Source organism: Motacilla alba, chromosome 20, assembly GCF_015832195.1.
Source record: "Motacilla alba alba isolate MOTALB_02 chromosome 20, Motacilla_alba_V1.0_pri, whole genome shotgun sequence".
Classification (NCBI taxonomy): Eukaryota; Metazoa; Chordata; class Aves; order Passeriformes; family Motacillidae; genus Motacilla; species Motacilla alba.
The window spans coordinates 467,090-480,503 of record NC_052035.1 but is presented as its reverse complement, the minus strand read 5'-3'; the positions used below and the strand labels follow the sequence as shown (position 1 = coordinate 480,503).

General features: G+C 38.7%; 1 protein-coding gene across 19 annotated transcripts in view; it reads right to left on the bottom strand.

Moving 5' to 3' along the window:
- The window catches only part of PHF20 (PHD finger protein 20), a 72,887-nt gene that overhangs the window by 24,627 nt on the left and 34,846 nt on the right, over positions 1-13,414 (bottom strand). For 14 of the 19 annotated variants that reach the window (XM_038159084.1, XM_038159079.1, XM_038159087.1 and 11 more), the window contains 2 exons: positions 10,959-11,237; positions 2,386-2,565 (listed from right to left, as the gene is read on the bottom strand). The exons of 2 other annotated variants lie outside the window; for them this stretch is intronic. In XM_038159084.1, coding sequence (XP_038015012.1) covers positions 2,386-2,565; positions 10,959-11,237 — 459 coding nt within the window. The remainder of the gene's footprint in view (positions 1-2,385; positions 2,566-10,958; positions 11,238-13,414) is intronic. 3 more of the 19 variants (XM_038159089.1, XM_038159090.1, XM_038159091.1) reach the window with 2 other exon arrangements.

Here is a 13,414-nt window from a genome sequence, read left to right as displayed (position 1 = left end):
CTGGCAGCACAAAAGTCACCTTCTTCCACCTCTCAGTGTTGAGGGAAATTAAAAAAACCCAAAAAAACCAAAACACAAAAAATAGGAAAAGAAAAGCTGCATATTCAAGTGTTGAACACAGTGCTTCCAACTTCCTTCTTACTTTCCTCTGTCCTCATCTCCTGTACTTCCAATGATCAGGATCCTCTTGGTACCATTCCCTTCTCTTTGCTCACAGGGATGCAAGGAAGTTCTACCACTTTGTTCTTCCAGAAGGGCAAAGAGAGAATAACTGAGCTCAACAGAGGTAGGAAAATTTTCCTTCTTTTCATTTGAAAATTCAAATTCCCATGATCTGATTGCTGGATTTGTTTGAAGATATCCAAGGGCACATGGTAAGCTTCCTCAACCACTATCAAAATATCTAAGATAAATACGAAAGAAACTGTCACTTTATCCACTTTGTCCCCATAAGCTTCCCCTTGTGTCTTAAAATCTGAAAAAAATCTAAGCATTTGCAAATTTCTTTGTGGAGCTAGCGTCTGAAATACACAGCACCGTTCATGCATGTTTCCATGAAAAAAAAAATAACCTTCAAACAAGTATTCAAGCATTATACTAGAGTCTTCCAAAAAAACAGGTGCTAAACACAAGCATTATACTAGAGTCTTCCAAAAAAACAGGTGCTAAACAATCTTGTTGTTTAAAGCTGTTTCTTCTAAGTGCTCTGAAGTATAATGAATTTTCACTGATATAAGACCAGATAGAGAGACCTGTCTAGGTTATGAGCATCCTCACAGATTCACATAATCAAACAGAAAGATAAACTGATAAACATCATCCTAGAAATTAAGTGCAAAACAACTACATTTTTAAATGATTTGGGGTTTTTTTGAAAAGACAAAGGATTTCAACTTCCTTGGATGGCAGAGACTCATAAGAACTGGGATGAGTACTCACCATCCTCCATCACATTACCACTGTGAAAGTTCATTATGATCTCTAAATGCCACACTTGCATATAAGACACATCCCACTGAGTGAGGAACAGTGAGGAGATACTGATGGATCTCATTCAGACCTTCCTACAAGGAAGGGCAGTGAGGGATGCCCAAGAATAAACAAGATGCTAAGTACTTGTCTGTCTGCTATGATCAACAGAACACAGACACAGACAGCTAAGGAGGTGATCTCCAGGACACAGAGCATCTGTCATAGATACAGTAGTCTAACCACAGATTTTGTGTTTTCCTCATCATTGTCACTCAAGTTCTTACCAACATCTGAAAAAAAGTGGTGATGCAGTAATCTAGAAGTGTGCTGGGAATTATTTATATATTATTTATATGCATTATTTATACATTATTTGTATACATACAAAATATTAAAATATATGTATTGTTTTTATGCACATATGTGTGTGTATACATACATCCCCCAATCCCGTTTGGCTGTTACCCACCTATACTACAGCAGATTTCAGTACAAACAGAGTTTACACGATACCACTGAACAGTCAAAGGTGTGAAGTTCTTCGGAGATGTCTAGCAGCAATTGCTGACTACCAGAAGTGGTCAAGTGCTATTGAAAAATCGTGCCTCATGCCCATCCCCATCCGCCTCTTTTAAGTTTAGGTATCTCAGTAGGTACAAGATTACTTAAAATATTTAATGATTTGGGCAGCCAGGAGTTTAAGAGAATTAAGATCTACAATCTTTTAATGAACTTTAGTACCTTTTACATCCTATAAATAATACCAACTGACTGTGAAGAATAAACCTCAGTGCAGAGAGCACGAAAACTTACAAAATGACAGTGAAAAAACACTGCTTACATTTTATGCCACAGATTTATATAAAATCACTCTCTCAATGAAGGTGTGAGAAAACAACTGCTCACTTAAAAAAAATTTAAAGGGTATATTAAACTTTAACAAAAATACAACACAAGGACTAGGTAAGGAAAAGCAGGCCTGAGAACTGCCCACCACATGCCTGGCTCGTCTTCAAGATGGATGATTCGCCTTTTATATCTCTAGCGCCTCTCCTAGAGCCTTGTCAGTCAACTCCTTCCTTGCTATCCAGTGGTATAAGTCACTTTTTAATATTCTGATTGGAGGTCAGGCGCTGCCATAGTACCAAGCCAACCTTCCCAAATCCCTGGATTACCAAGACCATCCCATGATAACACATACTGGAGGAGAGCACATTGCAATAACATAACTACACATTTATAAAACTTCTTTTACCATACATATAATGTTTACCCCTTAATTGTGAGAACCCAACATTTACTCATCTGTAACAAAGGTATACAGAATATTATCAGTTCCTCACAATGTTTACAACTTTCTCAAGACTTTTTCCTTTCCATGTTAACTTTCCAAGTCACACCAAAAAGCCATACCATGTTGAACTCTTTCTCTTTCCCGAGGCCTCCGCAGTGCTCTTGCTATGTGGTTCCTTGTTTGGTCTCTAATAGAATGTTGGTGACTATTTAGTGCACTTACAGGAGTTGAAGTTCTTCTCTTTTCTACTTTTTCATCTCTATATGGGGTACTCCTGAGGGTTATGTGTAGAGGAGCATCTACAAACAGAACAAAGACCAAGTCCAAGCTTTAAATACTTTCCGAAGTCAGTCTATTTCAGCAGCAGCAGCTCTGACAGACCATGTGGAATGTTTCTCATCAGACATTGCTCAACTCAGTCCTAGCCCTGACTAAAACCCTAAGAACTCCAATGCTTTTGCTGGATTTGCTGACGAGCTTTTCTTTCAAAAATAAAGAGGGGATGTCCATGCATTCCCAAATCTCTGTTCTTCCAAAAAATTGTGACCTTCTTTTTGAGAAAAGATGAGAAGAGAAACAGTTCAGCTCAGCAGAGATATAGGTTGGGTAATTTTTATTAGCTCCTCCAAGAGAAAAAGTGCCCAGCTGGTTTAACTAGAGGAACCACAGCCAGTTCTCCTAAGTGTGCTTTGTAACACACACAGAAGTGGCATAAAGCACTTCTGGTTTATGCCACTTACATAAGGAAGAACAGTTTTTAAATACATACCACTGACACAACAGTGTTTCAATCAAGAGTGAGATGCAAGAATTCAGAACCACTACCTAAAATTCATAAAAATCTTAAGATGCAGACATGGCTTCATATGAGATTACATTTTGTATTTAAATTAAGTCAAACTGTTTCATCCTCCTAACTGCAAGTAGCCACTCTTCCTTAAAGACTCCTGGACACAGAAAAAGAGCAGTGAAGATAAATGTTAAAGGTAAATGTTAAAGCTGCATGGCAGATAGGACAGCAGACTAAACAAGACCAGTTGCCATTCTGGAGTATTACATCAAGTGTCCTGGTCAGTGAGACCCAGTGGCCAAGGTGACAGGCTGCTGACATTTATCAAAAATGTCCAGTTCTATCATCATATATGCATCTCAAAAATTCAGAGGATAAGAAAGGCACTTTTTTCTCATCTGAAGATTAACATGTCACACTTAGACACCTTTAATAATACAATTGTGAGCAGAACCTGAGAGTGACTGAAAAGGGAAGGGAAAGAGTCCCAGGGGCACACTGAGGAGAAGAAACTGGATCAAGCACCCTGCCCCGATCAACATTTCAAGCTGAAGAAAGAACAAGGCACATTAAAAGATGCCATTGTTAGAGCTTTCAGAATCACATGGATCTCTTCAGGCAAAAGAAACTCCAAGATGCAGAAATCTGATGACATTTTTCCTGGTCCTCTCTCTCTAGGAAACTGGAACTGAAAGGAAAAAAAAAAATTCAAACAAAAAAGAAAAGCCACTTGTAACTATTTCCACAACCAAACTTATCTTCTAGTCAACTGCCCTAGTGCTCTACAGCAGCCACAAAAGACAGAAATTAAACCAAAACCCAATTACCACACAAGACTCTCTAAAAGATGCCTTTTGTCCAGACAGGCAATTTTTTTGGTAATTTTTTGTTTGGTTGGGTTTTTTGGCGCAGTCTTCATTCACTTTCTTGTTTTTAAGTCAGGTCTACTTTGACTTCCTGCTCCTCTGAGGACTCCCATGACTAGGGGTCAAGATAGCATCAGTTCAGATGACAAAAACAGAAGAAAAGTTTCAGAAGAAAACTTTTTCCCATGGTATACAGTAGCTGAGAAATAAGATTCAGGTACTACATAGTCTCTTTGGGAACACCAGTACCCTAACAAAGTTTATGAAATGCAAATGGTATATTTCAGTACAGGTTGAAAAGTCACACAAACAATATTTTCTGCAGCTTTTCTGAATGTCTACTACTCTGCGATGATTTTCCATAATATTTACAGACCACCACATAAGTGAAACTCAAATACAAAAATCCATTCACACCTGACAGCCTTCATTTAGGCCTCCTAACTTTCCCTTCTTCTAATAGCTCAATTCAATCTCATGAATTAACATTTAAGAACGCCATAGCCACCTTGATCCTAGCAGTCTGCAACAGCACGAGGCCTCTCAACTTCCTGTGGGCAGACATAGATGCACACAGGATCTTAGTGGAGCAAAACTGTATTTCATGTCCACTGGGTTTCTGTAGCACTGTGAGACTTAATTTCAAGGAGATTTTTGCCAAGAATACATCCTGTCTTTTATGACACACAGGTTAATATATTTTGGTAAGATTTCTCAGCAAGCTGTAACATTGTCCTGGGGGAGGGGTCATGGTACTCTATAATACACTGGATGCTTTTTTCCCCCCCCAGTAACTGACATAAAGATGCTAGGTTTTGAAACATATTTGTTCCATTGAAAGAAAGTTTAGAGGGTCTACAAGATCTCTGAGCACTCTGAAAACATATTAGAAGTTGTGAATAAATTTGAGGTGATGAGATTAAAAAACCTGGAAATTTATCCTAAACTTTTGAGACAGCAAATATTAAAACTGATGCCATGGAGATGCAAACTTACAAGCCTTCCACACTGAAGTGTCCTTTTTCCTCTTCATTTGGAAGTATAACTCAGGTCAGTTTATAAAAGCATTCCATAAAGGACAAAGAACACAACAAAGACCTTATATTTAGGCATGAGGCTTTAAAACTTGCTCATTTCTCACATTTGGATTTTCTGCATTAGTACCACCTGCAGAGTTTTGCCACCTGTTTCCATTCTCTGGTCCCCCCAAGCCAACCTTAACCCTCCAGAAGGTTTCCTACTCCTCTGCCTCCACCCAGTCACAGACTACTGGGCTGTGAGGCTGCAGTGACAGGAGAACATGCTCATAGAGATTCCTATAAGGAGTACACGGGGATCCCTATGTGTTTTCTAAAGCTGCTTGTGCAGGCCCCATGAAGACACATACACCTGTGTCCCACGTCAGGGAAACCACAAAGGCACAAAAAGCCTCCCGACACCCTGGGCAATGTCACTTTCATTGTCCTTGAACAGTAATGTTGTGATTAAACATCAGAGCAGATTGATTTGCAGCTCAGATGACACTGAATACCACTAACAGGAACAGGAGGTATGTTCACAAGATACGGGAGATGAACAGGATTGCTGATTAACTGCCTCCAGCCTTCTTCCATTCAGTTCTTTCAGGCCTCTCTCTCTCTCCTAAGCCTGGAAGAAGTATCCTCTGTCATACGAAGAGCTGACCCAGAAGCTGTGAAGTATCTTAGAAACTAGCATATACAAACACGAAATATGAAATTACCTCAACCATGCAGAAACCACACAGACAGACCTTTAGAAAACTTAGTACCAAACACATCAAGGTTCAGTGACAGACAAGGCAGTAGCTTTCTGTCCCCTGGAACCCTGATGTAGGACTCCAGGTAAGAAGATAACTCAGCATTCACAGGAAGCAGAGACTGCATTCCCAACTGAATCAGACAAAGTTACCATCCACAGCTGTGAGATCATTTGCTGGGAAACTCCAGTCGTATTTTCAAGAACTGAAAGACCACGTTTCATCTTGACTTATAGCCACCCCCCAGAAACCAAATGCAGTACTGTCTTGATAAGCCAAATACAACCGGCAACTCTGCAAACACAGAGGGTGTATATGCAGATCTTCTGTGGCTCCAAGGAAAAAGCCCACATTTGTAGATCACCATGCACACCCACTGCCTAGCAAAGAGGCATCAGTCAGCCAGAATCAAGAGGAAACAGGAACATTTCCCAAAGGATTAATCTTACAACCACTAAACAACAGGCCAGAGGTTTGCCTGTGAACAGCTGTTAGAGACAATGAGATGCCTGAGATGTTTTAAGATGTCAAAACAAGTTTGCCAACCCCACCCACACACAATTCAGATCTAATCAGTAACATGAGTAACATTTGTTTACTCATGTAAAGAATTAATGCATGGAGTCATTTACACACTAACAGGACATACTGTAATTAACTCTGAGTAGGCAGAATTTTCTAAAAATGAGGTTATGTAAAAAATTTAAATCTACTGACAAAATGTTTTTTTCCTTCTTTACTGTGGAATCCATATAAATCACTTAAAGACAGATTTTTTACAGCAGGCAAACTAAAAATTGCAGGTCTGTTCCTTTAGTTTCTTTCTAATGGCAAGGAACACAGGAGAACCAAGAGTGGCAGCACCTTGCCAGACTGAGGTTACTGTACTACACCCACACTCAAATCAAAGCCTAATACTGTACACTGCTTTTGAAGTTCCAAAACTGAGTTTAGCTTCCATTATTACCAAAACTGAAAGGACCCAAGCTATGTCCTAATAGTCAATGGGTATCAATTCATGAGATTGCTGTCAGTACACTTGTGCTGACACCAGTACTACGTTGTTACTAAGAGCACACCAGTCACCTCAGATGGCACTTCCATTACCAACTCCCCTACTTGTTCATGAGGTTTGTGTCTCCTGAGAAATCTTCAGCATCCAGCAAGTACAGAGCTTCACCAGGGTATGATGTGTGGACACATCAGCTGTGCAAGCACTCAAGTCTTGACTTTCAGATTTCAGAAGATATGTTCAGCCCAAAGGCATTAACTCCATGTTAGCAAATCTCCAAATAGATAGATTTCACTAACAAGATGAAAGTCACCAATACAGAAAAACTCCAAGTCAAGATGTCAAAATTGTGACTTGCAGGTAACAAAGAAAGAAATTAAACTATTCTATGCCCCATGCCCTTGGAGTGGTCTAAGTCAGGGAAAAAAACATTTTTATAGGTCAGGAAACAACAATCTTTATTAAGAAAAACCTTTTGCAAGCACTTTATACAAAATAACATGGACAGACAGACATATCTGAAAGAGAAAACTGGTACCTTCAGAGAAAATTTTTTACAGTGTCTGCAGGGCACAAGTCACAGTATGGGATGATGCACTTTAACAGTAAACTAAGGGGTTCTGCAGCAAAAGAGAAGGGACCACATAGAAAGAAACCTGTCTTATGGTTATTGCATATGGGCACAGAATCCAGTTTTATTTAAGAGCTGGACTCGATGATCCTTGTGGGTTCCTTCCAACTAAGAATGTTTTGTGCATCTGTACTCCATTTTTTTTTATTACAGCAATCAATAAGTAGCTAAATAAATTGTGACAATAAATTGTCACAGATACTGTACCACATTTAATTTCCAAGCAATTATTCTGATAGAGCATCTCTATTTGAACTAGCACTAAAATCTAAGCAACTCTTTCATCTAAGACCAACACTGAAGTCAGCTGCAGCCCAGACTCAAAAAGCCTCTTTTAGGCATTAACATCCACACATATTTTCTACAGATCTCAATTCTTCTAACAAAGGCCTGCAGGTGGCTCTGCAATGCACCTGAGGTGTAATGCAACCTGAGAGCTGAGGGCAAGTATACCTGCATCTCCTCTAGCCCAGGGGGACACAACATCGACTGCCTTCTTCTACGTAAGGACAATTCTTTCCTGAAGACCAAAGCAGCAGCAACTCAAGGAGGTAAGTACTGTAACATGCACTTGGGGGAAGAACTCATCATAATGATCTCATACTACTTTCTGACTTTCTGATAAATTTAAGAAAGGTATTGCCTGAACATATCCAGTAGCCATGAAGTACTAGTTATTCTGTTTAGACATAGTCTGTAAGGTATATGTAAAATACAAGCTGCAGTCAATGGCAGTTCCTTCCTTTCTGTTCAGAGCAACTACAGAATTTAGAAACCTATCTGTCAAGTTTGCCACTGGAAAGACAAGATGCTTCTTTGGAAAGAGAGAGAGACAGCTCAAATCAGTGCCACATTAACCTTTCCAGCCTACTCAAGCTTTGATTTTAATGTCAAGTAACACAATTTACATACTGGAAATTTTAATTTTGGAGTCTGCACTCTAGTCCAAAGCAACTATATTTGAATTTTCTTTCCCAGATTTCACAACATGGTCACTGAAGACCACTTACATCCATCTTCATTTTTATGTGTTAAAATTTTAATTTTAAGCACTGCAAAGAAAAGGTTTTACAACTGTTCTGAATTTTGCAGGTTTTCCTACAACTTAAGAAGCAGTAAGTATTTTCACTTTAAATCCAGCACCAGACAACACCTACCACTTATTTTATGTGTAGCATAAAGAGTAAGGAGTCCCAGAGGTCTAAAATAAAACTTGTGAGATAAGTGTGACATAGCTCCTAAAGCAAGAGCATCTTCAATTTTATGGACTAAAAAAATTGCTGAAATTTTTTATCTGTTAGAAATTGCCACCTTTTCTTAAGCACTAAAATATACCTAATACAGTGAAGTACAAGAAAAGGACATTTGTACCAAAAGGTAAAATGATTTAAATATATTCTTTTTAAACAGGAGAATTTTTGCTCACAAAAGGATCATAAAGATGAAAATATACCCACCACATACCAGACTGAATTACGGATTCAAAAGCTTTCACTCTAAGCAGTACCTCCTGAAAAACCTTTTGAAAAGGTGGCATATGTGCTCAGTAGACAGAAGGCCATGCCTAGAAGACAGGCTTTCTATACATGCCATTAAGACAGAAGAACATAACTTCAAATACAACTTCAAAGTAAGAACTCATGAATCTCATTAACTCTGCTTTCAACTGTGTAGCAACACCAAACAAAAATTAGGGTCATTAAGAATACTCTGAGTTAGAAAACAATGGCACTTAATATCAGACATATAACTAATACATAATGACATTGTCTTTCCTCATCAAGAAAAAATGTACTATAACTCCACAACAGCAGGCTTCAACTGTGAAGGTGACTTGAGAACTTTACAGCCGCCCCTCACCCCCTTCAGGTCACCTTGATGCAATGTTCAGCTGCTGTGAGCACACTCCAGGCACTCTGCACAGAGGGCTGCTATGGAGTACATAATGGAAATGATCCAGGTGAAAACTATCCATCCACAAATAGGGAATTAGAGGGGTGGAGGCTCAAAATAAGCAAATGCAGTTACATCTCAGCTCCATAAGGAACTACCTGCCAGTGATGATGGTGCATCTGACTGTATGCACTTGGAGGAAAGGATAAATGGAAGGGTCAAGATCTTGAGTCACTAGTCAGTGCATTCAAGACAATCCCAACAAAATAACTTCTCAAATAAAAAAATAATTACACGGTTCAAAAGAGCCAAATAGAAGTCTGGTTATTGAAAAGTCCATGACATGCACAAAGCCTGTTTTGATCAATCTGCAGCTGTCAGCAGCCAGTCTTCACACCATGCCTATCTCGGGTATGTTTCTCCAGGCAACACTTGGGTTCAATTAAGCTGCATGCAGAGTACAATACATACAAATCATTATATCCTAATGCATTTAAAGTGAACTCTTTTCCTACCTAATGCAAGCTTTATGCCTTTGCATTATTTAAAGATACAGAAATATTTGGGGTTTATATGGTTACAGTATGTAAAGTCACACTTATCTTGCTAGGAACAAGCTAGGAACAAGTAGCACCTCAAATGAAAAATCATTTTCTGGACTCTTTAAGAAAAACAGCTACAAAGCAAAATAAGGCAGGATACATCCTGCTGTAGGGAGCTAGAGCTCTGTGAGCAACTTGCAATACTTTGTAATCCTTAAACAACGTATTAATGAAAGATTAACGGGAAAGACAAAAGATGTCAAGGAATTCAGCAAGGATAAAGATGGATTTTATAAAAAAGGTTTAATGAAAAGACAGAAGACACAACTAGTTTTATGGACTTGCAGTACCACAGAGACATCAGTCCACAAATGCGAAGTCTGGACAGGTTATCAGTTATCAACAACCACTACAGTTCACACTAGACCTAGACTGCCACTCTGGTGTCATGCCAGGCAGAGAGTGCTTCAGAGAATGAGGGTGAAGCAGAAATGAATGTGATTTTGCAGACTGCAAAGCAGTTAAAACCTACTCTTTTTTTTGGCTAACCAGGAAGTTTTTATCCCTTTCCACTGTCCATCTGTTGTGTGAAGATCTTTTTCAAGCACAGCTGAAACAACTGCACTTTAGCAAAATACTTGGATTTTTCATGGCATAGAACAGTAAATACTGCAGAAACTCGTACTGGATTTCCAGCCAGGTATGTGCTTGAAGGCAGTAAAGTACAGATAAGTAAAGTCAAAATCTAAAGATAAGGAAGAAATGGGAGAGAACTGGAGGTACCCAAACTGTTCCCTAATGCAGAAAAGGAAGAGGTCTCTAACCAATACTATTTATAAGCCAGGAGAAAAAATAAAAATCAAGTCAGAAACTCAGCGAACCGGGGTTTTTAAAAGGGAACAGAGGTTTAATAAGCAAGTGAGCTGTTACAGCAAAATAAGAGAAGCTGCACAGTGGGATCTTTACCAGAAAATGATCTTGAATTCTAGAAGAAGAAACATCTTCATACCTTTCTACAACATGATGTGCACACGTATTATGCTTCCACTACACACAGAAACATACTAAGACACAGCCCTGAAAAAGACTCCTTCAGCCCAAAACAAAATTGATTTCTGGTACTTTCTGTCTGTCCTGACTGCTGCTGTTCAAAAAAAGAAAGACATCAACACCATACTTACACAGTGAACCAGTTGTGGTCCGTCCTCTTTTTGACCTTTCTTGATTAGCTTTTTCAGAAGCCAAAGAAGCTCTGGTTTGAATATTTCTTTTTACAGGGTTCTGCTGTGATTCTGCAGCCTTCTCCACTCCATGAAAGTATTTCATGTGATAATGCAATAACTTGGCTTTGCGGAAGGATTTTGAACAGTCCAAGAACTTGCATCTAAACTTGTGATCTTGGTCAACAGTTGCAGCTTTTTTTGATGCAAGAAAATCTGTTCTCCTACAAGGTTTTGTTACTGTAAGAACAAAACAGATAAATTGCCCCATGCATATGCTATATTTACCAAATAGTTTCCTAAACTTCAACAGCAAAAAGAAGCATGCATTCACACATATTAGCTATGAAATGCTAGAAATAAAATGTTAATGCCTTTATCTGCCTTTAAGATTAGTAACTTTAAAGGGAAAACTCTATCCTACACTGCTCATAAATCTGGTTGTCATGACACCACTGTTTTTATGAATGAGTTAAAATATTTTGCTTCCCTGAGTCCTTGCCCAACAGCTGATAGGAGCACCATACAGCACTGTATGGTGCTCCTAAAGATAAAAGACTGAATCACACAGAGATTATATCCCTATGTCTGAACACTAAAGATTATTTGTTCGCAACTATTCACATATCTGGTGAAAGCAAGAAAACAGCTCTGCTTACTATTATTTTGCTACCTGCTTTCTGGGTGCACAGTTCTGCCACCAAAGCCTGGTTACTTCCAAAGACAATAGAAGCAATAAGTCAGAACATTTTAAAAGTAAAATTGAAATTTATTTCAGTTTTTAAGCAGCAATGAAAAACAAAACTGCTTTCATCTGTTACAAATTGTTCCCTATGAGCTATACTTACTTAGTTTCTCAAAAAAGTAAGCAAAGTCTAAAGATTCAAATGTGAGAACATTTTAAGGCACCTATTCCACAGAGCACTGCTCTGCAACCCAGGGCTGTACCTATCATGAATTTCAGGAACTTTTAGTTCCTATTTTTTCTAAGAAACATACAAAAGAAACATTTTGAACTAAATCAGATTAGTGTCATCAGAATCTGTACTCAATGCAACATGTGAGAGGTAAAAATGAGGAGACAGATCTAAATAGATCTACACAATTATCCATCACTAATACACACACAGCATCAAAAAATCCCTGTCCAGCTAGAAGGCAATGGAAAGGAGGCACCATTTCAAAAAAACCCAGCTTCCAAATACAATTTTTCACTTTGCTTTGCTAAAAGCGTTATTTCCATCTTTACAAGAGTTTTTGACTCTCAGGATTAAGAAAGCAGTGTTTAACTGCAAGACCCAAACCTAGCAACCATGACAAACTGAAGGGATGCAGCACATGAATGAAAATTAAGACACTGTATTAGAAGTAGCTGTAAGCAAGAGACAAAAGTACCCAGAAACATTATGAACAAGAATAAGATTTTCTGTAAGTGCAGAAAGGCTTTGAACAGAAGGAGTGTTTAAGGCAGTGTCAACACGATCCTGGAGTAAAACCACAGTACAGCTTGTTTCCAATTTTTTAGCATGCAGCAACAAAAATGGTGTTACTGAGCAGCAGACTTAAAGGTTGTCACAGTGCAGAATCTGAGACAGCTATATCTGAGGCACCTCCAGCCTTTAAGTACCATGTACAAACAAATCTTTAACATGGAGAAAACACAAGTAGTTGTACCCTAATGCACAGGGAAAGATTAAGTCATATGCAACACCAAGCTGGTTAAAAGAAAGAATATGCAATGAAATTGGAGAATGAAATAGTACAAAGAAAGACACTAGTTTTGGGTGTTTCACAGTGGTAATGACCAGGAAGAAGACACTGTGGCATAGCCACGTTAAGAACATGCTGACAGGAACATCAATAAGACTGCAGCAAAGCCAGACTCACACTTGCAGAATGATGAAGTTTGCCAATACCAAAATCAAAATATACTGCAGACCATCAAAAGCTGTATTCAGGAAGAATGAAAAATATTTCAGGAAGCCTCAGTGCAATGGCCTGTGGGTTTAGTGAAAGCAAACACAAAAAGGTTCTCTTGACTGTAAAGGAAAAAAAAACAGCATTTGGGACTACAGATGCTGAGAACTTGTTACTATTTAATAACCAACACGAAGCTGGAAAACAACTGCAGCAGAAGGGAGTAATGGGGTCCAAAGACTTATGAAAAAACATTACAAAGATAACAAGGGAAACTATTACACCATCACACAATTGTCAGGATGAGGCCCCACATCCAAGAGGAGGGGAGCACTTCCCCTCCACTTAGCTGGACAGATTCTGCAGAAGATATAGAGAATGGTTTCTAACTGATCAGCCACAAGTTAGAAAAGGAAAGGATTGCATTAGCTAAGGTTAGAAATAGGGATAACAAAGACATGGGGCAAAGGGAAAGGAAGCAGACAAAAAACTTACTACAA